Source organism: Neoarius graeffei, chromosome 11 (genome assembly GCF_027579695.1).
Source record: "Neoarius graeffei isolate fNeoGra1 chromosome 11, fNeoGra1.pri, whole genome shotgun sequence".
NCBI classification, from domain to species: Eukaryota; Metazoa; Chordata; class Actinopteri; order Siluriformes; family Ariidae; genus Neoarius; species Neoarius graeffei.
In genome coordinates this window covers 40194203-40218854 of record NC_083579.1, presented here as the reverse complement: position 1 = coordinate 40218854, position 24652 = coordinate 40194203, and the positions used below count along the sequence as shown (strand labels likewise).

Genomic DNA, 24652 nt, shown 5'->3' with positions numbered 1-24652 from the left:
TCCCAAAGAAACACTCATAACTATAAAAATCTATTTTAAAAAGGATTAGAAGTTGGAGAGGTTTTTGAAAGGGGGAGCAGCTCAATAATTTATAGCTTGAATGAAGTCTCTCGGTGAAAGTATACGGCTTTTAGCGGAAAATGTTTTGTTGAAACAGTGAATTCAGTATTCAGAAGTGAATGGAAATGACGTCATCCACTGTAGCTTTTCCTTATTAAAATAAATGCAGGAAGAAAGAAGGATGGATAGAAAGAGAACGATGAGCACAATGTGTCTGTAATTTGCCATGACAAGCCTCAGTGTACTCAGGTTTGACCAGATGAAGTTTGGTGGTTGTACATTGAGAAGTGAATGAATTAGAACACTGAATAACTGTCATTATTCTATCCATAGTCACTGGATATGAGCAATCGTGCGCTCTGATTGGCTACTCTACTACTAGGCTATCAGCTCATATACTGTGAGTAGCGAAAAACAATGGCAGAGTGTATCAAGTCAGATGCATCACTTTATCACGTATTTAAAAGAAACAGAAATAACTAAAAGAATATCATCCCCCCCCATCTCCTGTTCCACACTCCAGCCCAGTCGGTGGCGGTAATGCACCTTTAAGTTGGTTTGCCAACCGCCAAAAAACCCTAAAGGAGAAGAAGAAAATGGCAGCATGTGTTACTGAACCAACCAAGGACGAGATAAAAACTCTACTCGAAAACAAAACCCCAAAAAATACCAAAAAAAAAAAAGCAACAAAAGTATTTGATTGGAAGCACGTATCTTTTTTATTTTTCAAGAATTATTAAAGCAGCATTTTTCACAAATTGTTACTGTCATTTCACCGCTTTGTTTACATTCTAAGCGGAAATGATTTTGTCAGACGTTTTGTATAAAGTTTTTATTTATCGAATTTGCAAAAAATAAAAATGCTCCGTTTGTCAAAATCCAATGACTGTGGATAGAATAAAACAGTTATTCCCTTCAATCTTGTCGTACATGGCTTACAGCCTTATCAGCTCATGTTTGACTCGATTTCGTGGAATACCTGTTAAATATACTCCCACGGGGGAAAATAATTATTCAGAATGTTGCTACGTGGATTCTTCCTAAAAGCACAAGCACACTATTCCTGTACTGGATCTACAATCCTGCTGAATTTCATGACTCTATGTCAAAAGACTGTGACCAATGAAAATTTACATGGTGACGAAGGAGGTTGAGAATGTTGGCTCTTTCAAGTCAACATAATAAATCAGAAATTTATGAGTGGTGCTAGAAATAGTACAGATCATTTATCTGTCACAGAACAGTGACAAGGCCTCCATTTTAAAAAACCATTAGCGAGGAAGAAACAGCTTTCTGCCAAACAGAATGGCACAGCGATCCCACGTTTCTTTTTCTTTTGTCTAGCTGTTTTTCTGGTAGATTTAACTGGTAATATCATAAACTTAACACGTTTAATGTTTTAGAGATTGTATTTCAGGTGTTGTCCATTAAATTTTGCAATTAAAATTCTTGCCAATTTCGTCAGGATGAGGTCACAAGTTTTTTTGTTTGGAACATCTGGAAACATTATAAGAAAGTCCCTGTGTCTCAGGAGAAGCTGTTTGCAATTTCAGGGTAGTATTATTACTAGTGACCACACCAAAAACTCCTGAGAACTTTCACAGATACACTACCGTTCAAAAGTTTGGGGTCACTTTGAAATTTCCTTATTTTTGAAAGACTGTTCTTTTCAATGAAGATCACTTTAAAGGGCTGATGACACGAACATGACTCTATGCAATTTCTTAAATAAACTATACAACATGGCAAACGTTAGATTTCTGTTATAATTACGTGAAAAGAAGCTGTTGTTACGCAAATATCCAACTTTTAATTGCACAGCGCAAGAAAACTGGGTCCGTGGCTCGCGGCCATGTTGTGACGTCAGCGGAAGAACACACTGCGGTTCACTGGCTGTTCTACTCTGGTTCTACTCAATGGAAATGGCGCATGAAAACGCCGGTGAACTCTCTAGTGCTAGCTCTTCCTCTTCTGGGAGTCTAGAATTGTGTTGATCTCTTCCGAATAGAATCTATGATAGTCTACCCTCTTTACCCTTTGCCTCTCGTTGCTAGGTGGCAGTTACATGAAAGCCGCAAGCTTTCACAAGCAAATACATGACTGATATCACGCCGACTTTATGATTACATTTATGATTATCATGTAGAATCTATAGCTCTACGTACCTTTATCTTATGTCATTTCACAACACATGTTCTGACAGGAGGACTGTGTTTGGATCCGGCATAGCTACTAGTAGACCCCCTCCGGAATACTGGCAGTGTTGCCAGATTGGGAGGCTTCCCGCCCAGTTGGGCATATTTTGGGCTGGCAACAGATACTGCTGATGTTTTCTAGCCCAAAATATGTTCAAAACCCACCAAAATGCACTTGAAACCGCCCAACTGGGCAGGAAACCTCCCAATCTGGCAACACTGTGTAGGCACTGCTGATGGTAGTAACACACGTTTGTGCTGAACTGAACACCCAAGAGATTCTTTTAAGCTGGGAAGGGTGTCAAAACAATCCAAATCGAAGTGTTCAGAGCACAGGACAGATGTTGGTGAGGGCTCCCACTTGTCACGAGTGCGCCTGACTTGCTTCACCCACTTCGCATGCAGCTCGGGATCTCTGGGAAACTTGAATAAACTTACCCCATCCTTGTGGGTTTTAGAGCAAAAGCCGGCAACACAACGCGAAGGCATAATAACTAATATATATATATATGTATAATAATGTCTAATAAAAATACTAATAATGATAAACTGAACACCTGTCGCATCAACAACAAACTGGTAAGTTAGGAGGAAGGTTCTTTCGCTGATGTCATATAGCTCCTCCTCCTCCTTCGTCTCCTGGGTGCTGCAGCCCCGTCAAATTTGCCCAAATAGCCACGTTTATCATCATAACTTGTAAAATAGGCGCCTTCATGAATTAATATATGGATTATCGGGAATTACTTTTTATGTTATAAAACATCGCCAAAGATGTCAAAAACGTGTCATCAGCACTTTAATCAGAAATGCACTCTATACATTGCTAATGTGGTAAATGACTATTCTAGCTACAAATGTGTGATTTTTGGTGCAATATCTCCATAGGTGTATTGAGGCCCATTTCCAGCAACTCTCACTCCAGTGTTCTAATGGTACAATGTGTTTGCTCATTGCCTCAGAAGGCTAATGGATGATTAGAAAACCCTTGTACAATCATGTTAGCACAGCTGAAAACAGTTGAGCTCTTTAGAGAAGCTATAAAACTGACCTTCCTTTGAGCAGATTGAGTTTCTGGAGCATCACATTTGTGGGGTCGATTAAATGCTCAAAATGGCCAGAAAAATGTCTCGACTATATTTTCTAGTCATTTTACAACTTATGGTGGGAAATAAAAGTGTGACTTTTCATGGAAAACACAAAATTGTCTGGGTGACCCCAAACTTTTGAACGGTAGTGCATACATGTCAACCTTTGGTCAATCAAACCTGTATAACCAACCTCCAAAATCCGTATTTCCCTTATAAAATCCGTATAAGATGCAAATTAAAATAATTTACCTAAAATTTGAATGATAATTAACAATGATATATCCAAGTTACTTTTTATTCAATATTAATAACAATAAACCTTCAGAATGAATACAAAGCTCCAATGTTTGACAAAAACACAAAGTGTCACTCTACTGTTCTGAATTGTACTCCATGACAGCTTTTTTAGCAGTCTGCACCAATACCTCACTAGGCTGCATGTCACAGCAAGTGTCTGTGTTGATCTTGCCGGAGTGCCCATTCAGAATCTTTTCAGTCGCTAGTGAAAGTCGCTCAGGTGGAAATACGCTTTTCAAACAAAATGTTACTTCCCGGTTGGCGGGATTCTTGCAATGCGGTGTGCGCATGATCAGAAGTGGAACGAAGTCTCGCTACCACAAGATAACGCGTGATTTCATAAGACTCTTTACTGGCTGTTTGTGCTTTCTGTGGTGTACAGTACATTTGTAAATGTTATGCACTCTTATCATCGTGGGAATTGATTATAGCTCTAAATAAATATTGAAGTTTTTTTTAAGAATCCGTATAATTTTATTTGTACGCCCGTATACTACGTTTATTGAATCAAATCCGTATAAAATACGGACATTCCGTATAGGTTGACATGTATGGTAGTGTACCTTTACGTGATACTTCAAAGCATAACCATTTATTAAAATGTATCCTGTCAAGGTCTAACTAATCACCTGGGGGGGAAAAAAAAAAATTATTTTATGATCTTAACACTGGGCTTTAATGTCATATAATAACTTGTGGAAAACATGCATCCGTGAAGTAACGGTTATTAAAAAAAAAAAAAGAAAAGAAGTACAGCACTGAATTCGATCATTGTATGCAGGAATACCTGATCATTGCCCACTTTGGAACGGGGCCAAGGCACTTCGAGTAAAGCTTGCAGTGCATGAAGACATGAGATGATGTTTTCCATTTGATTCTGAGAGTGAGGTGAACACAGAAACTCCACGCTGATGCCTACAAACATCAAACCCAGAAAAGATCAGGAATCAGCAATTCCCGTTAAAACTAAATCCATTCACTCAGGACAGTTAGCCATGCTAGTCAACATAAGCGATAATAACGTCTCAATATGACCAAAGTCTGGCGTAGGTCATGTAGGTATAGATGCTGCATGAAACATGAAAAAGGTCCCTCTGTATACAGTTCTATATGAAATTTCCTTTCTGCGCCACTTCCTTACCCAGGATGAGGTGAAGACGCTCCACACTGATGTCCTCTTGGGACTTTGCGCTGTCCCGTGTGGTGGACTGGCCCATTGAGGTGGGGGTGACTGGTCTGGAGAGGTTGGCCGGCCCCTCGTCAGCCATGAGAAACTCGCTGCTGTTGAGCCAGAGTGCTGTGGCGTGGAGGATTGGTGCCCAGGAGCTGCAGTAATGCTGACGTGCCTGATCCACTGCTTCTGCTGTGTAGAACGAGCCTCCTGAGAAAAGCAGAGAGCAAATTATTTGACAACCTCACACAACAATGCTGAAGTACAATATTTAACGACTTGAAAGCTTTAGGAGTCACTTCTATGAATGATGTATGGTAAGGTGCGATATTTAAATAATATTGGCTGGGGTTTTTTCATGGTATATCAGATATATTCCATTCAGCTAACATGATACTTAACGAGTCAAAGACGAGTAGCTGAAAAGAATGTATCTGAAATACCATGAAAAAAAGCGCCATGGGATATGAGTGGTATATCACAAATATTCCATTCAGCTAGCATGATATAGAATGAGTCAAAGACGAGTTCCATATCATGCTAGCTGAATGGAATATATCCGATAGACCACAAAAAAGCCAGCCAATATTATTATGAGACATACACGCACTCTTCATATCAGTATTCTCGAAGGTCAACGCTAGTTTACCCGCAGCTCAGTGCTGTTAGCGCGGCAGTCCAGTTAGCTTCCAGCCGGCATAGCAGCAACGTTAGCGAAGGCCAACGCTAGTTTACCCGCAGCTCGGTGCTGTTAGCTTGACAGTCCAGTTAGCTTCCAGCTGGTGTAGCAGCAACATTAGCAAAGGCCAACGCTAGTTTACCTGCAACTCGGTGCTGTTAGCACGGCAGTCCAGTTACTTTCCAGCTGGTGTAGTGTTAGCAAAGGCCAACGTTAGCGCAGTCAAGCCGAATATTATTATTTTCCCTGTGTAATTTACTTAGTTACTTTTAAAATCAACATTGACAGCTACACACAACAGAGCTACCTGGCAGTCAAAATTCTCTCAAAATCTTTCGTTTTTAACGACGCAAACCTGGCGGCCATGTCTGTTTACAAACGGTCACTGTTGCTCGATACGTGACGTTGTGTTGTCTTGACAACATGCAATATAGTAACAATATTGCATGCTCATTCTCCATTGGATAGAGTGATGTAATACACAGAGGATAAGCGATATGATAATACAGGTAGTCGTCGACTTATGACTGCGTTTGGTTACGACTGACCGGTCGTAAACCGATCTGGTCGTAAGTCGGCCTATGTTAAATGAACATTGTATATTGTGATGTGTAATGATATTGTAATCATCTTAAAGTCTTATTTTATCAACATTTTCTTATTTCATTACCTTGGCTCATTATTTGGTTTAAGTCAAACACTGCATACTACACTGCGTACAGTACAATTCGTTTAATATGTGCAAAACAAAAAATACGAAATACAGGTGTGAAAAATAGAAAACATTTTAGTTTGAAACATACCAAAATACAAATGCAAAAAACGTAGCAAAATACAAAATTTAGTGACCGCTGGCATCACTGGTGCTTGGCTGTGGGTCGTCTACGTCATCATCAGCTGTTGCAGCGCTCGGGCTGGCGGGAGCATTTGCTCGTTTCATAAACCAGGAGCTGGGGCGGAAACTGTATGACGGAGTGCGCGAGGGAGCGCGAGAGAGACTGCAGATGTGCCTGGAGCTGGGGCGGAAACTGTTGTACGCGGCAAGAGACACTGCCGGGAGCTGGGGCGGAAACTGTCATACGCTCAGCTAGCTCAGCTGGGAAACACTTGCCAGTCATAACCAGACGGTCGTAAAGTTGATCGGTCGTAAGTCGCATAGGTCGTAAGTCGACGACTACCTGTATTGCATGCGATCAATAAACCCACTAGAAGGGAATAGAATACTTGTTTTTATTCCATGGAAAAAATGGCCCATGTGTATAATAATTCCTGATATTTCACTCCAATGACATCACTCCCAGTGTCTTCCGCTGACTAGACGTGCGTGGTCAAAATGGCGAACCAGTTCAAATTCTTTTGATGAACTTGCTTTTTTTTTCCCCCCAAATGTGTCCATATAATATGAAGAAAATTACATGGTTGGGTGAAGATATTAAGTTTATCTTCTCGTGTTGAAAATATTTTTCACTCGTGATGTATACATTCACTATTCGAAGACAAACTTCATATCTTCGCCCAACCGCGTAATATCCTTTATGTATAGTGATGTCTTCAACTCCATATTGAAAAACAAAGCATGATACTAAAGAATATAGCAGTGACTGAAGTGCATACTTGTATTTACTATCTTTTTATACTTGAATGCTTCCCTTTTTTCCCCCCAATCATGTGTTATGTCTCTCATATTCAAGAGCTCATATTCTACAGCACAAAATCCAGTGTGGCTTTACTACAAATCAGGGCTTTGAACCAGAATTTTTTTCCTATTGGTTCGTTCCGAACAGAAACGGAATTTTAACGTTTCCGGTTTTGGGTTCCACCATTAAATAGATGTTCCCGAACCGGTTAGAACAAAAAAATTTCGTTCCCGGAACGGTTAATTACGTTCCCTGTCAGCTGTTTAACAAATGGCTATAAAGTTATGTCTCTGTCTCATCCAGCTTAAGCCAAATGTAGGCTAATTCTATTACAACCTTCATTAAATAAGACAAGAAATAATTCAAAACAATTATTATTTCAAATGTTGGCAATTTGGATTCTCAGTATGTCTTCCCATCTACACAAACAGAAAAAGTGCCAAAAATGAAAGAGAATTCGTTTAGTGTGTTACCAAAGGCTAGTCAGGCCCTATAGAGGGCTACCGCATGACGTCACCGCGCCGCAAGATTTTGTTAGGCGCCATATTGGAAGACCAAGTACACATCTATGCAAGTACAGTACATACATTCATAAAACAAACTACACCTGAAATGTAGCCAGGGCCGGTTCTGCCCTAATCTGGACCCGGGTGCAACATCGCGCAACCCCCCCCCCCAAAAAAAACAAAACAAAACACCAGTCTAAATCAGGACAACCATCACATAACTATAAACATTTTATATCAACTATTTTAACTAAATGGGCTATAATAAATAAGCCTGCAGGCAGCCACGGCGGGCTGCCTCAGAAAAGTAACCATTCAGTGACAACTGAAAGCCTGCAGCCACGGCGGGCTGCCTCAGAAAACTAACCATTTGTCCTACCTTAAAACTCGTTTTACATTTTCTGCCTCCTTTTTTGTATTTTCGACCCTCCGTTTATTTTCTTTCCTTTTCTGAAAACCCGATTTGTGTCCAGACATTTTGTTCTGCTACCAACGAACTAACTCGTCAGGTCTCGTCTCTCGAGCCCGCGATGATTCCCGTGGGAAGGGCAACAACTGATACATTTTTACAAACAGCCAATAGGGAGGTTGCAATGTTCAGGCTCTTCTTTGCTCAGACACTCAGTAATGCAATTACTCACTTTATCACGTGGAGAAGTGATAGTAGTCCACCTTCCTGCGCTCTCCATTCAGTCAGCGAACGTCACACAGGAAGTGAACCCCAGCGGGTCATAGAAACTTGCGCAAGAGAAGAATGGCTTTTTTATTTGTAGGCTACGGAAACTTTGAGGAACGAAATAAAAACCGGTATTAACCGGTTACCATTATTTTTAATAAGCGTTTCTGTTCCGGAACATAAAAAATAATAAAGTTTCTGGTTTCGTTTCTGTTCCATGTGAAATAGAAAAAGTTCCCGGTTTTTGTTTTCGTTCCTTGAACCGGTTCAAAGCCCTGCTACAAATGGCAATACATGACACTTAAAATGATCCAGTTGTGTCAGATTTTTAACTGGCATGTTCGATATTTAAAATATTTTTGCGCGCTTTTATCATGCTTCAAGGGATGCACTGCAATTACATATTAGTGTACCGTTATACACTGACACAGCCGCTGCAGAACTAATGGCACAACTACCACTGTAATTATGATAGTAGAACCTCCTAGAATACCTCTAACTCCAACGTAACAAAATTTAGTCAAACTCAATAATAGTTTTATCACTTTAACTCCTGTTGCTCAGTGTTTTCAGTCTCGGGTAACTCCAGCAAAAATTGGCTGGGACAATGTTGTGTAATAATGCGTTATGGCTGTGAAATAATCAAACACTGCTTTTATCAAATTAACCTCCTTATTTATTTCCCCCCCAAAGCTAGGCTTCTTCTCTTCAGTGTCATGTGATTTGTTGATAGTGACCTGTGGAGGGTAGCTGCTTGGCATAGTCTGCGGGCAGTGTGAGCAGTGCGTGGTCCTGCAGCGCTGCCAGCCACAGGCAGCTCAGTGTGCCCAGCTCACCCTGCACCAGTTTTAGCAGCCCTGCAGCTCCACTTTCATCAGCAGGGTCCTGCTGCTCTCTGTGCCTGCTGCCTTCCACTGCCATGATATATACCTGCAATGACATGCACAGAAAGAGAAGAACTTAGTACTGAGACTCTAAGCAAAAACTACAAAAAGTGAGACCATTTAAAGCTTCTACTGATATGATTGTCATTTCCATATCCTTGATGTGAAATTTTTTTTTTTTTTTTGGGGGGGGTTGGTTCCACAAATCCTTAATCTTGAAAGCTTGTAACGTCTTAAAAATTCTGCTCTGTAAGCAATAATGCCAATCAGTACATCACAACCAACAAAATATGGAAGGAAGGAAAAAAAAAAAGGGGTGGGTGGAATTTAAACAGCCATAAAAAGCCAAACGCTGATCTGAATTTATTTTAAATTAAGTGCAAAAATGCAATATCTTTGACACTTTAATCTGTTGATTTATTTTACATCATGCAATTTTATTTATTTATTTTTATAAATAAAATTTACCAGCTGGGAGATCCGTATCGTGAAACACCGTGACTGAGGTCTTGAAAACACTGACCGAGGCCTCTAGGCCGAGATCACGGTATTTCACGACACAAACCGATCTTAAGCTGGTAAATAATATATATTTTTTCTTTACCAAATTCTAAGAGAAAATGAGAGCGCCCAAAAGGGAAACCATATTTAGAACAAACCTGCTACAAGCTTGTTTTCGGCTTTCTCCTGAAATGTTTTCTTTTATTTCGTCATCGTCAGGGTAGTAAAACTCGCTCTCGCTGTGAACACTGTCGTTATCGCTATCCATGCTGTAAAATGAATGCTATTATACTAAGAAATGCGAAAATAAATGTTGACAAAAAATTGCTACTATGTTGTTTGTTGTGAACAAGTGAGTCGCCAAAGGTCCGTAACCGGGGTCCGGATCGTAGGATTCCGGACCGCTCGCGAGCCAATCAGAGCGCACGATTTGATGGAAACTGGACCGCGAAAAAAATAGAGGATATTACATGGCTGTATGAAGATATGAAGTTTATCTTTGAGGGGTGAATGTACACATTCACGAGTGGGTGAAGTAAACGAGTGAAATATTTTCAACACGAGAAGATAAACTTCCTATCTTCGCGCTACTGTGTAAAGTTCTTTATATTATATGGATGAGTCCACAAAAAAGAAACAGACAAGAATTTTAATTTTGAACCGGTTTGCCATTTTGACAACGTGCATCAAGTCAGTGGAAAAAACACTGGGAGTGACATCATTGGCGTGAAATATTGGGAATTATTATACATACAGGACACTTTTTTGACGGGATAAAAATGCGTTCTATTCCCTTCCAGCGGGTTTCATTCATTTGGTTTGATAGCATGCAATATTGTTCGTATATTGCTTATCCTATGTATACAGTATTACGTCACTCTACCCAGTGGAGAATGAGTGTTGAACCTGGTTTATGATATTGCATGGCTGTCAAAACAACATAACGTCACACATTGGAGACGTAAAACGTCAGCACTAGCGAGTGACTGACAATTTATAAACAAACATGGCTGCTAGGTTTGCTGCGTTAAATATGGCAAAATTTGAGAGAATTTTGAAAAAGACGTGTTGAACACCCAAAAGGAATGTGTATGAATAATAATAATAATAATAGCTTTTTTTGTAGTAGATCAGATATAGGGCGGCACGGTGGTGTAGTGGTTAGCGCTGTCGCCTCACAGCAAGAAGGTCCGGGTTCGAGCCCCGTGGCCGGCGAGGGCCTTTCTGTGTGGAGTTTGCATGTTCTCCCCGTGTCCGCGTGGGTTTCCTCCGGGTGCTCCGGTTTCCCCCACAGTCCAAAGACATGCAGGTTAGGTTAACTGGTGACTCTAAATTGACCGTAGGTGTGAATGTGAATGGTTGTCTGTGTCTATGTGTCAGCCCTGTGATGACCTGGCGACTTGTCCAGGGTGTACCCCGCCTTTCGCCCGTAGTCAGCTGGGATAGGCTCCAGCTTGCCTGCGACCCTGTAGAAGGATAAAGCGGCTAGAGATAATGAGATGAGATATCAGATGTATTCCATTAAGCTAGCATGATCTTGAACTTGTCTTTGACTTGTTCAGTATCATGCTAGCTGAATGGAATATATCTGATATACCACTCAAAGCCAGTCAATATTGTTTGTGTCACTCAGATCCGCGATGTATTTTGTCTGCAAAATGCGAGTTTTTCAACACGAGAAGATAAACTTCATATCTTCAAGCCAACGTGTGCTTTTCTTTTTATTATACAGATGCATTCACAAACAAAAAGTACCCAAATTTATCAAAATTCATCGATTTCCTCACAAGTGACATACAGGGATTTATGTCACGGTTTTGGTTCTCCATGTCCCATGCTTGCTTAACAGTTTGCAAGAGCTCTATTTGTTGTCCAGAGCAAATGAAATCTTGACCTCGGTACGCTTATTCTCTGCATAAATAAAGCAATTAATGTTATTGGAAGTATCCTGGAGTAACTCCAAAGATCTTGTAGGCAAAGTACAGAATGTTCAGGATGGATTGCGCCAAGTGAGAAGACTCCAACTTAGCTGGTCAGTGAATGCAACATCTCACCTCTGCCCAGGCTTTGAGCACAGCCAGCGTCTCCATGGTTAAGGTGCTCTCATTGTAGAGAGGATTAGGTACGTCCCTCCCTGCCTGAACTTTGACTAGCGAAGATGATAAGAGCTGGTAAACCCTCCTGAGGTCACGGAGATCACTGACAACCCCACTGGCCATCCATGCACTGCACACCTACATGCCCAGAACAATGAGAATCATCATGATGCTAGTTCAGGAAGAAAATAATGTATTATAAAGCAAATGTACAGAATAAGATGTTTTTTAAGCTGCCTTTGAAGAACCAGACCTGACAGGCTTTGGCAGTGACATCAGGAGGAGCTTCTGCACAAAAGGCTGGTCTTAGAGCGGCTCCCACCTTCAAAGAAATTTTTTTTTTTTACATTTGCAAAAATTAGCAAGAAAGGAGATTGAAAAATCCTGCCACTGTTACAGAACAACATTAACAATACTGACAATTATGCATTTATGTGATGAAAATGCAAACAAGATGTAAGCAAATTTATGTAACATACAGCCAAGTTCATTCCTATAATTTGTCAGGCTTAAGGAGTCTTGGCTAAAGGTTTTTTGTTTTTTTAAACATAATTTAATACAATATGAGAGAAGGTAACAATAAGCCAACATGCCACTCCAAATCTACAGTACTGTGCAAAAGTCTTGGGCACATGTAAAGAAACGCTGTAGACCAAAAATGGCTTAAAAATAATGAAAGGAAATGTTTCAACATTTAAAAAAAAAAAAAACCATGTAGCAGCTCGTAAGAGTGGGCGCAGCACAGAAGACGGCAGGACAGAACTAAGTTTGAAAATGCTTTTTATTTGATACACTTTTCAGTGATCTTTCAGTCTAACAGACACTCGCGCACGCACACACATCTGGTGTCTGGATCGGGAGAGAGCTCTCCTCTGCTCTCGCTCTCTCCTTAAATAGGGCGCGGTCACTGGGGAAGACACACAAACACACGTTAATTAGGGGGTGTCGTGGCTCAGGTGGATAAGGCGCCACACCATAAATCCGGGGACCCGGGTTCGATTCCGACCCGAGGTCATTTCCCGATCCCTTCCCGTCTCTCTCTCCTGCTCATTTTCTGTCTCTACACTGTCCTATCCAATAAAGGTGAAAAAAGCCCAAAAAAATCTTTAAAAAAAAAAAAAAACACACACGTTAATTAACATCAGGTGTAGTGATTCTGCCACTTACCTTCCCTGACTCCGCCCTCCTGTCACAGACCGCCGCTTGACCACGCCCCCACTGCCACAACCCACTATAAACAGCAATAAGCCATAATAAATTAAACAAAGTCAATATTTGGTATGAGACGACACTTTCAAAAAAAGTCAAAGTCCCTTCCCACGCCATGTGGTGCATAGGGCGGCGCCGATCTCGGTTTCCGTAGCCCTCGGCCTGTAGCCCATTACATAGCCGCAAGAGTTTGAGACGACACTTTGCTTTAAAAAAAAATTTCGTCTCAGGTACAATGAGTGCAGTTCTATAAGGAAATGAGCTGTAGGTTTTACTGAGCATCTTACAGAACCAGCCGCAGTTCTTCTGGACACTGACTGTCACACTCGCTTCTTCATTTTGTACCAAAACCCAGCAGCCTTCATTATGCTTTCTTTTTTAACCTGAAAAGTGCTCGCTTATGGAATATGCTGTTCAGATACAAACTTTTTTTCTGTAACATTTACAGTTAGGTCCATATATATTTGGACACTGACACATTGTTTTTTTTACCTGTTTACTGAAACATATTCAAGTTATAGTTATATAATGGACATAAAGTCCAGACTTTCAGCTTTCATTTGAGGGTATCTACATTAAAATTGGATGAAGGGTTTAGGAGTTTCAGCTCCTTAACATGTGCCACCCTGTTTTTAAAGGGACCAAAAGTAATTGGACAATTGACTCAAAGGCTATTTCATGGGCAGGTGTGGGCAATTCCTTCGTTATGTCATTCTCAATTACGCAGATAAAAGGCCTGGAGTTGATTTGAGGTGTGGTGCTTGCATTTGGAAGATTTTGCTGTGAAGAAAACATGCGGTCAAAGGAGCTCTCCATGCAGGTGAAACAAGCCATCCTTAAGCTGTGAAAACAGAAAAAAACCCATCCGAGAAATTGCTACAATATTAGGAGTGGCAAAGTCTACAGTTTGGTACATCCTGAGAAAGAAAGAAAGCACTGGTGAACTCATCAATGCAAAAAGACCTGGGCACCCACAGAAGACAACAGTAGTGGATGATTGCAGAATAATTTCCATGGTGAAGAGAAACCCCTTCACAACAGCCAACCAAGTGAACAACACTCTCCAGGAGGTAGGCGTATCAATATCCAAATCTACCATAAAGAGAAGACTGCTCGTCTCGTCTTCTTCCGCTTTATCCGGGACCGGGTCACGGAGGCAGCAGTCTAAGCAGGGAAGCCCAAACTTCCCTTTCCCCAGACACCTCGGCCAGCTCCGCGGGAAGAACACCGAGGCGTTCCCAGGCCAGCCGAGAGACATAGTCCCTCCAGCGTGTCCTGGGTCTTCCCTGGGGCCTCCTCCCAGGGGGACATGCCTGGAACACCTCCCGAGGGAGGCGTCCAGGAGGCATCCGAAAAAGATGCCCGAGCCACCTCAGCTGATTCCTCTCGATGTGGCGCAGCAGCGGCTCTACTCCGAGCTCCTCCCGAGTGACTGTGCTTCTCACCCTATCTCTAAGGGAGCGCTCAGCCACCCTGCGAAGGAAACTCATTTCGGCCGCTTGTATCCGCGATCTTGTCCTTTCGGTCATTACCCAAAGCTCATGACTATAGAAGTGAACAGAGAAGACTGCATGAAAGTAAATACAGAGGGTTCACTGCACAGTGCAAGCCACTCATAAGCCTCAAGAATAAAAAGGCTAGATTAGACTTTGCTAAAAAACATCTAAAAAAAAGCCAGCACAGTTCTGGAAGAACATTCTTTGGACAGATGAAACCAAGATCAACCTCTACCAGAATGATGGAAAGAAAAACGTATGGCGAAGGCGTGGTACAGCTCATGATCCAAAGCATACCACATCATCTGTAAAACATGGCGGAGGCAGTGTGATGGCTTGGGCATGCATGGCTGCCAGTGGCACTGGGTCACTAGTGTTTATTGATGATGTGACACAGGACAGAAGCAGCCGGATGAATTCTGAGGTATTCAGAGACATACTGTGTGCTCAAATCCAGCCAAACTGATTGGTCGGCATTTCATAATACAGATGGACAGTGACCCAAAACATAAAGCCAAAGCAACCCAGGAGTTTATTAAAGCAAAGAAGTGGAATATTCTTGAATGGCCAAGTCAGTCACCTGATCTCAACCCAACTGAGCAGGCATTTCACTTGTTAAAGACTAAACTTCAGACAGAAAGGCCCACAAACAAACAGCAACTGAAAACCGCTGCAGTAAAGGCCTGGCAGAGCATTAAAAAGGAGGAAACACAGCGTCTGGTGATGTCCATGAGTTCAAGACTTCAGGCAGTCATTGCCAACAAAGGGTTTTCAACCAAGTATTAGAAATGAACATTTTATTTACAATTATTTAATTTGTCCAATTACTTTTGAGCCCCTGAAATGAAGGGATTGTGTTTAAAAATTGCTTTAGTTCCTCACATTTGTATGGAATCATTTTGTTCAACCCACTGAATTAAAGCTGAAAGTCTGAACTTCAACTGCATCTGAATTGTTTTGTTCAAAATTCATTGTGGTAATGTACAGAACCAAAATTAGAAAAATGTTGTCTCTGTCCAAATATTTATGGACCTAACTGTAATTTTGTGCTGGAAAACAAACATTTGGACTCGAAAATGTTTTTGTACCGACTCGATAATACAGAAGTCATAAAATAGAAATCTATAACAAAGTTTGTATGAAGAAAAAAAAAAATAGGGTGCCAAAGACTTTTGCACAGTACTGTACATTATGCATTCATTTCTAACCAACCAACAAAACCATGTATTAATAAATTCCATTCTTAATTTACAAGGTCATAACTTGGGAACATTACTTGGTACATTTGCTTTCTTCTAACGTTCGATATTTTCACGTTCCATTTCCTTAATTGAGTTGCAGCTAACAATTTACTCCACACTCGTAAAGAACTGCTGCATCTGTTTGAGTTGTAGAGGAAAGGACGAACTTCCTGTATAAAATTCTGCATACGAACAAACAGAAGCTTGAAAATAGTTTCCTAAATCTAGAACAAACTATCCCTTGCACCAAATCAGAGTTCATGAATGGATACAGAATTGCTGGAGCACAAACTTTCAAATAAGCTAGTTTGTTGATTATTCTTTTACACGTGAAAGAAAGTCATCTGAATAACATTTTTACGTTGGCCTGATACTGCTCCAGAATGACGTGGCCAGGGAACTCGGGTTCTGGGACGCCTGCAAACTTGCGGATGATGAGCAGCAGCATGTGTAAGCCGGCCAGCCGGAGTTGCTCGCTATGATCTGTTGCTGCCATAAAGGCCATGCGCACCAGATCAGCCAAGTGGAGAACCAGGAAATCTACGAAACAAATGGTGTACGAGACAGTAAAACCTCCTCGGGCATAACTGCAAATCATTTGCAGGAGCCTATAATTTTCTTCAATAAACAGGCTGTGAGACATCAGAATTTTGTAATGGCATGATCTAAGCAACAGATTATAATAATAAAATCACTGACAATTACAACATGTCCCATAGTGTTCTATTCCCTTTGCACCACAACAATTACACTAACTATAGAGCCCCACGTCATAATTTTTATTTGTATGGAACGTCCATGAGATAAGCTAGTTCCTGTTATCACTTACGTTATAGCAGCTATAAAACTGTTGTTGCCTCAACAGCCTCTCTTTTCGTTAATAAGTCAAAATGCATCTCAACATGGTGACCCAGAAACCAGAAAGTTATCTGTCCTGAAGACTCCCCTCGGTTGAAAACTTTAACCGTTACAATGTGCTGACCCCCAGGACTCCATCCGTAAATATTAAACAAACTTCACTGTATCAATGAGAGTAGGTGGGTTTGTTAGATAACATTTATTATTAAATTTATAGCGGATATTACACGGTTGCACGAAGATATGACGTTTATCTTCAAGTTATGAACATATTCACGAGTGAGTGAAGTGAATGAGTGAAGATATTTTCAACAGGAGAAGATAAAATTCATATCTTCAAGCAAACGTGTGATTTTCTTTTCATTATACAGACACAGGGCGGCACGGTGGTGTAGTGGTTAGCGCTGTCGCCTCACAGCAAGAAGGTCCTGGGTTCGAGCCCCGGGGCCGGCGAGGGCCTTTCTGTGTGGAGTTTGCATGTTCTCCCCGTGTCCGCGTGGGTTTCCTCCGGGTGCTCCGGTTTCCCCCACAGTCCAAAGACATGCAGGTTAGGTTAACTGGTGACTCTAAATTGACCGTAGGTGTGAATGAGAGTGTGAATGGTTGTCTGTGTCTATGTGTCAGCCCTGTGATGACCTGGCGACTTGTCCAGGGTGTACCCCGCCTTTCGCCCGTAGTCAGCTGGGATAGGCTCCAGCTTGCCTGCGACCCTGTAGAAGGATAAAGCGGCTACAGATAATGTGATGTAATATACAGACACATTCACAAAGTACCCAAATTTATCAAAATTCATTGATTTCCTCATGAATAACAGAGAGAGATTTATGCCACGGTGGACGTAGCTCGTATGAACAATGCGAGTGGTGAATTTCCCAGTAAAACACCCGTGTCTGTGTAATATAACCCTATAATCATTCATGAGTGGGGAAATCTGATTTTTTTTCCCCCAGTCAGTCAATTATCTTCACATTTTATACATAAATTATATCCATATTCACTGGATATGAGCAGTCGCGCCCTCTGATTGGCGACTCTACTGCTAGGCTATCAGCTCATATACCGTGAGTACAGAAAAAAACATGGCGGCGCATGTTGTTGAACCAACTGAGGATGAAATAAAAACTCTACTCGAAAACAAAACCCCGCAAAAAAAAAAAAAAATGGAATAAAAGTATTTGATTTGAAGAACATAAATTTTTATTTTCCAAAAATTATTATTACAGCATTATTCACAAATTGCTGCTGTCATTTTGTTTACATTCTAAGTGGAAATTTTTTTGTTGGATGTTTTGCACGAAGTTTTTATTTATTGAATTTGCAAAAAATAAAAATACTCCGTTTCTCAAAATCCAGTGAATGTGGAGAGAATAAAACAGTTATTCCACTCAATCTCATCATACATGGCTTACAGCTGACTCCGCTATCAGCTCATGTAACACGATTTTGTGGAATAACTGTTTATATACTATATACACACACAAATATATAACACACACTCACGCCCCTTTTCCACCAAAGCAGTTCCAGGGCTGGTTCGGGGCCAGTGCTTAGTTTGGAACCGGGTTTTCTGTTTCCACTGACAAAGAACTGGCTCTGGGGCCAGAAAAACCGGTTCCAGGCTAGCACCAACTCTCTGCTGGGCCAGAGGAAAGAACCGCTTACGTCAGCGAGGGGGCGGAGTTGTTAAGACCAACAATAACAAGACCGCGAAAGATCGCCATTTTTAAGCGACGAGAAGCAGCAGCTGTACAAACGCGAAGTCAGCCATTATTATTATTATTATTGTTGCTGCTGCTGCTGCTTCTTCCATGTTGTTTTTGCTTCGATATTCGCGCCAAGGTTTATGCAAACGTAGTGACGTAACTGATGTATACAGCGACGTAACTGACGTATACAGCGACGTAATGACATGGCTTCCCTTAGCACCGCAAGCTATGGAAAAGCAAACTGGTTCTCAGCTGGCTCGCAAGTTGAACGAGTTGTGCACCAGCACTGGCTCCGAACCAGCCCTGGAACTGATTTGGTGGAAAAGGGGCAACACACACACTATATACTAGTGCATCTCAAAAAATTAGAATACCATGAAAAAGTTCCTTTTTTTTCACAATTTAATTCAAAAAGGTAAACTTTCATATATTCTATATTCATTACATGTAAAGTGAAATATTTAAAGCCTTTTTTGTTTGAATTTTGATGATTATGGCTTATAGCTCATGAAAATCAGAAATCCAGTATCTCAAATTATTAGAATATTCCCTAAGATCAATCAAAAAAAGGATTTACAATACAGAAATGTCCAACTTCTGAAAAGTATATTCATTTATACACTCAATACTTGGCTGGGGCTCCTTTACCATGAATTACTGTATCAATGTGGTGTGGCATGGAGGTGATCAGTCTGTGGCACTGCTGAGGTGTTATTGAAGCCCAGGTTGCTTTGATAGTGGCCTTCAGCGTATCTGTATTTTTGGGTCGGGTGTTTCTCATCTTCCTCTTGACAATACCCCATAGATTCTCTATGGGGTTCAGGTCAGGCAAGTAGAAAAATGCTTGAAACATTTTAGTTTACGTATAATGAGTCTATAATATATAACATTTTCACTTTCTTAAATAACTGATGGAAAATATTGAACTTTTTCACAATATTCTAATTTTTTGAGATGCACTAGTGTATGACCATATAGTTCAGTGTGAATGAGCTGTTACTAGAGAAAGGATAACCTGAAAGGACAGAATGAGCACATTACTACGAGTGAACAATGAATTATAACTGAACTGCTGTTATAGAAAAGTAATCAACACCTTCTGAAGGGGTTGATTCTCCGTTATCTCTTACGATCTCTGACCTGTGGACTTGTGCGATCGTTGCTCCTGAGCCAGTGTCATGTCAAAGTGAGCTAGGTGTCCGCTCTCACACTGCACTATGATGTGGCACACGCACTCCACAGCGAATACACGGCTGGACCAGCGCAGGTTGTTGAAGGGCCCACTGTATACACACTTGGCATGAAAGAATGATGCGTCGTCATAGCTGTCTGCATCCTCTTCCTGATTCATTTCCACAGGTGCAGCAACTACCGAGTCTAGTACAGAAGAGAATGGTCTTAGTTCTAGTATCTGTAAAAACTAGGGCTGTAACGATATGCGTATCGAAATCGAAATCGCGATACGCAGAGCCACGATCCGTATCGCGATACAAGAAGGCAGAATCACGGTACACCCTTTCAAACTTCTCCTCAGCCCAAAAACAGAGGCGCTTCCAAACTTCAATTTATGAATACTTTACTTTTTTATTTAAATTACATTTTAAACTTACTTAAATTACTTTTATTTTTTTTATATCTATTAGTAAGTCGTTTTTTCGCCGACCTGCGACAATCTTCTGCGAGTCACGCAACGTCCACACTCGCCACTGGCAGAGCATTCATTCTTTTAAGCGGTCGCCATTCTGGTTGCGACGCGGGGAGCGAATCTGTAAACAAGCAGCTCATTGGCTGGCTAGGTGTGCCACAAGCCAATCACAATCACTTGACCGGAAAGGCATGCAGTGTTGCCAGATTGGGCAGGTTTAGGTGCTTTTTGGTTGGTTTTGAACATATTTTGGGGTGGAAAACGTTAGCAATATCTGGCAACACTGAAGGCATGTCTGCTTGGGCGGAAGCCCTCTGTGGCAGTTACATTTTGACACGCGAGCAATGTTTCACCATAAAAATTCCGTAACTTCCATCTGTTTTCTGCGATCACAGAAAATCACTGGCCCTATGAGAGTGAGACAGTGAAATAGCCGCCACCCCCCCAAAAAAAAATCTTAACGGATTTACACGATTTGGAAAAATGACTTTTTCAGAACCGAAAAAACCAGAGCTTCCGGCTCAACAGTATTATTTTGAGAAATAAAACAATCTTTGGATATACATTTGTTCATTTTTGCATACATATTACTCATTCTCTGCAGTAGTCTGAATTATTTGTTATTAAATAGTTAATGTAAGTAAGTAAATGTTAATAAGTCAAATTTACTACTTTAAAAAAACATTTTAAAAAATCGTGGGCGTATCGAATCGTGGATCAAAAATCGCGATACGAATCGAATCGTGAGTTGGGTGTATCGTTACAGCCCTAGTAAAAACATATCTGGAAATTGTATTGTCAGTCCGTTTTCTTGCTGAATACTCTAATCATGGTCAACTTAATGTAAGCTCTCTTATAATATAGGCAGCACATTCTTCAAACACAGGGAACCTCCAGGAATTGAAAATGGCATTGTACTTGCCCCTAAATTGCCACTAGGTGTGAATGTGTGTGTAGCGATAGACTGACATCGAATCCAGGGTGCATTCCTGCCTAATGCTCATTGTTCCAAAGACAGGCTCTAGATTCACTGCAACCCTGATCAGAATAAAGTGGATACTGAAGATGAATGAATGAATATTTTCCATATGACATAAACTCACCTGAACAGGCAGAGGAGAGTGCATCCTTGCAGAGCTTGAGCCAGTGAGCCAGCTGGGTCTCAGCGGCTGAGCTCATCATGTGGATAAGTGTTTCTTGAATGTCTTGGCAGAGTCGGGCATCCCGCTCACGATCCAACAGAATAAACAGAGCTCCCTCCAGACCCACCTCCTTAATGGTCACGTCTATGAAGCAAAACCACACCCACTTTTCCAGTGAGAAGTTACAAATTTGCAATAAAATATTTAAAGAGGACATGCCATAAAAAACTGCTTTTTCTTGTTGTTTTTGAAATGTGTCGCTGTGACTTGGGGGTCATACTGGGCATTTTAAAACGCCCAGTTACTTTCCCAGACTGTAATGGGCATAGAAAGAAAATAAGCGTCGAGAACTATGGAATCAATTTTGTGCCAAAATGTTCATACAATACTTTTGAAATATCAGACAAAAACAACAAATCAAAATACAAAAAAAGAAGTGTCAACTTTTTTTAGACTGGCAAACAAATGTGACCCCTCACCGAATCCAGGGACACATGTCGGCCGAAACGAATCCGAGATAATCGCAAAAGAAGCATTTTTTTGGAAATTTGTGATTTTTGTTTTTTTCCATCATGTGCAAGTTGAGATCTTGAAGAATGCAATCAGTATTTCAGATAATAGATTGTTTTGTTGGAAAAGCATACATTTTTTGTTGCAAATTGTCTCGTTTTTGTCAGGACTGTAGCCTGCTGGGGGGTGTGGGTAAATTACCATATGGGCCATTCACATGATGATTTAAGTCTTTTTTTTTTTTTCCGCGAATCAGCTGTATGATGCGAGCTGAGCTCGTGGCTACTTAACCTGCATAGAGGCATGTAATTTCACTATGGAATGAGGAAGTTAAACAGAGCGCAGAGGAGCTGAAACACCACGAAGCAAACAGACACACGGTATTTACATCGGAGATAACCATTTCTAGCAAAAAAAAAAAAAACGCAACCTCGTTTTCCAGATTGAATGGAATACTTGAATGATCGGATGATACACGGACCGTTCTAGGACTACATTCCATCGGAGGCATTGGTGTGTGCAAAGCGCCGTTTCTCTTTCTGATGGGGTAAGTTTATTAATCTAAGGCTGTGTGGTTATTTTTGCATGTAACAGAGAGTGTTGTGGTTTGGTTAAGCCTAGGTCACAACCGGACGTACGATTTTTTGGCCATGCGATTTTTGGCGTTTCCCAAATTGCTGCGTTTTTTTTTTTGTTCATGGAGAAAGACGCGCGTTGGCCGTAAGTTTGTCTTGCAACCTGAAAAAAACGTAAGTGCCCGTAGAGTTTGTTTGACATGACAAAGAACCTCTGCGGCCGGTCTGCAGCTCGAAAATCAGCACATCACACGCGCGCTCTCGTGCGTTTCATGCGCGCTCTCGTGCGTTTCTTGCGTTTTTTGCATGTAGACCGGCCGTAGGAGCACGTACCGTACAGCCGGTTGTGACCGACGCTTTACATGAAACTAGTGTTGTGTTGTGTCATCATTGTGCTATCTTTCTTTCTTACGGTGTGAGTAATTTTTCAACCACAAAACGTTAAAGTATACTTTAGGACTTATTTTTGTACTTCATAATTGTTTTGGGCATACTTTGCATGGAAGGAAAATTGACGTGGTGATCTTTGTTTACATGAAAGTAGCATCGTGCTAGCTAGTAGGGGGTAGAGCTTTCCTTAATATCAAGCAAATGAGCAGCATTATGTGCCCGCCCTGCACCCAGAGTAGCTGAGATGGAAAACTTTGAGGGCGATTTTCTCCCTTTTCTGTTTTAAGAAGTATACACTTTCAAAAGGCCACACATTCTTCAAATATTGTCAGATCTCCACATGGAAGGCATCATTGGAAAGCTTAGAAACTGTACTTTCTGAATCTGTCAATAACTCAAAATGCCCCTGGGCGGACATGTGTCCCTGGATTCTGTTTTCTGACACAAATTATTTGTGTAATTGTGCAAAATATCAGTCTATTACTCTTCAGAAAACTTTTATTTTTGTTCCGCGTCTTTCTCAGTTTTGTTTGACGTAATTTATTTTGGTTGCGATTCCAGCTTTCTCGTTTGCGCTCCCTGACTTTTTGCTTGCAGTTTTGGCACAAACTTCACGTGTGGGTGGGCTGTCCAGGAATGCATTCCCATTGGGTAACTTGTGTTTGACTGACAGCTACGCTCAGCCATTTCCTACTCAGATTCTGGTGGACTGTTTGACGAGTGACCGATCTAGAGCCCTGCACTCCCGCGGGACCCGCCGCAAAGCAGTGCGGGACAAATTTTGAAAGCTCATTGTGGGCGCGACCGGAAGTGCACATATGCGGCGCGGGCGGGAGCGGTGATAAGCTGCAGTCCCGCTAATTAAAAACGTGTTTGAAATAAAATTTATAAATTAATGTCTATCATATATAATTTGTGCTGGATATTTTATTTGGCATTAATAAAAACATTTTAAGATGCCTAAATTTGCAGAGAGAGTCAGATTGTCAGATTGAGTGAGGAATGGCATCTTAAATTTGCCATTGATCACCCTAACGGGAAATCCTTTGATCACTCTAATGACTCGCAGTTCACACCCAGCTAGCAAGAGAACCATAAGTGAAGTAATTTACTGCTTGAGTTAGTCTACAACTCTAATCAGAGAGACAGGTCACACAGTGACGGTAGGCTTGACTCAATGCTATCCCAGAAATCCTTCCTGTAATATGCAAATTTGGCTGTCCAATCAGAGGCGGCCAAATTTGCATATTACAGAAAGGATTTCTGGGATAGCATTGAGTCAAGCCTACCGTCACTGTGTAACCTGTCTCTCTGATTAGAGTTGTTCACTCATGGTTCTCTTGCTAGCTCTGCTTTGCAGTAAAAAAAAAAAAACATTGGTACAAAGCAAGCCCATTCACTTTTTAATGCTGATCAGAGAATTACAAACGTTTCTCATGTGACAAAAATGTGCGATTCGCTATTAAATATTTTAATTGCTTGACAGCACTTATTATTATTATTAGAGACACTACATGCTGAATTCAGAAACAAGGTAAATAATAAATGTGAACGTGAGCTGTAGATATTTATGCTCAAATCCACTCAAAGTAGGGGGCGGGGCACCATCACGTTGTGTCAAGACAAGAACTTTCCTGAGAAATAACGCGAACGTCTGCATCATGCGGGATTTCCGGGCGGGAGCGGGACAAAATATGGCAGGCGCGGGCGGGAGTGGGACTGAAAATCATAATTCTTTGCGGGCGCGGGCGGGAGTGGGACTGCACAATGCGGGCGCGGGCGGGACTGAAAAATCCGACCCGCGCAGACCTCTAGACCGATCCATTGACGGTAAACAAGGATCGAGTGGACTTCAGTGGCGACTATGATATTGAATTTACACTTTGTTGAATTAATTCAATATCATAGTCGCCACTGAAGTCCACTCGATCCTTGTTTACCATCAATGGATCGGTTACTCATCAAACAGTCCGCCAGAATCCGAGTAGGGAATGGCTGAGCGTAGCTGTCAGTCAAACACAAGTTAGCCAATGGGAATGCATTCCTGGACAGCCCGCCCACACGTGAAGTTTGTGCCAAAACTGCAAGCA

The 24652-nt window shown here is 41.3% G+C and overlaps 1 protein-coding gene across 4 annotated transcripts in view; it reads right to left on the bottom strand.

Annotated features, from left to right (window-relative positions):
• The window catches only part of heatr5a (HEAT repeat containing 5a), a 175946-nt gene that overhangs the window by 40833 nt on the left and 110461 nt on the right, over nt 1–24652 (bottom strand). For all 4 annotated transcript variants that reach the window (XM_060933915.1, XM_060933916.1, XM_060933913.1 and 1 more), the window contains 8 exons: nt 21049–21231; nt 19441–19677; nt 16098–16276; nt 12044–12112; nt 11749–11928; nt 9047–9239; nt 4782–5021; nt 4428–4555 (listed from right to left, as the gene is read on the bottom strand). In XM_060933915.1, coding sequence (XP_060789898.1) covers nt 4428–4555; nt 4782–5021; nt 9047–9239; nt 11749–11928; nt 12044–12112; nt 16098–16276; nt 19441–19677; nt 21049–21231 — 1409 coding nt within the window. The remainder of the gene's footprint in view (nt 1–4427; nt 4556–4781; nt 5022–9046; nt 9240–11748; nt 11929–12043; nt 12113–16097; nt 16277–19440; nt 19678–21048; nt 21232–24652) is intronic.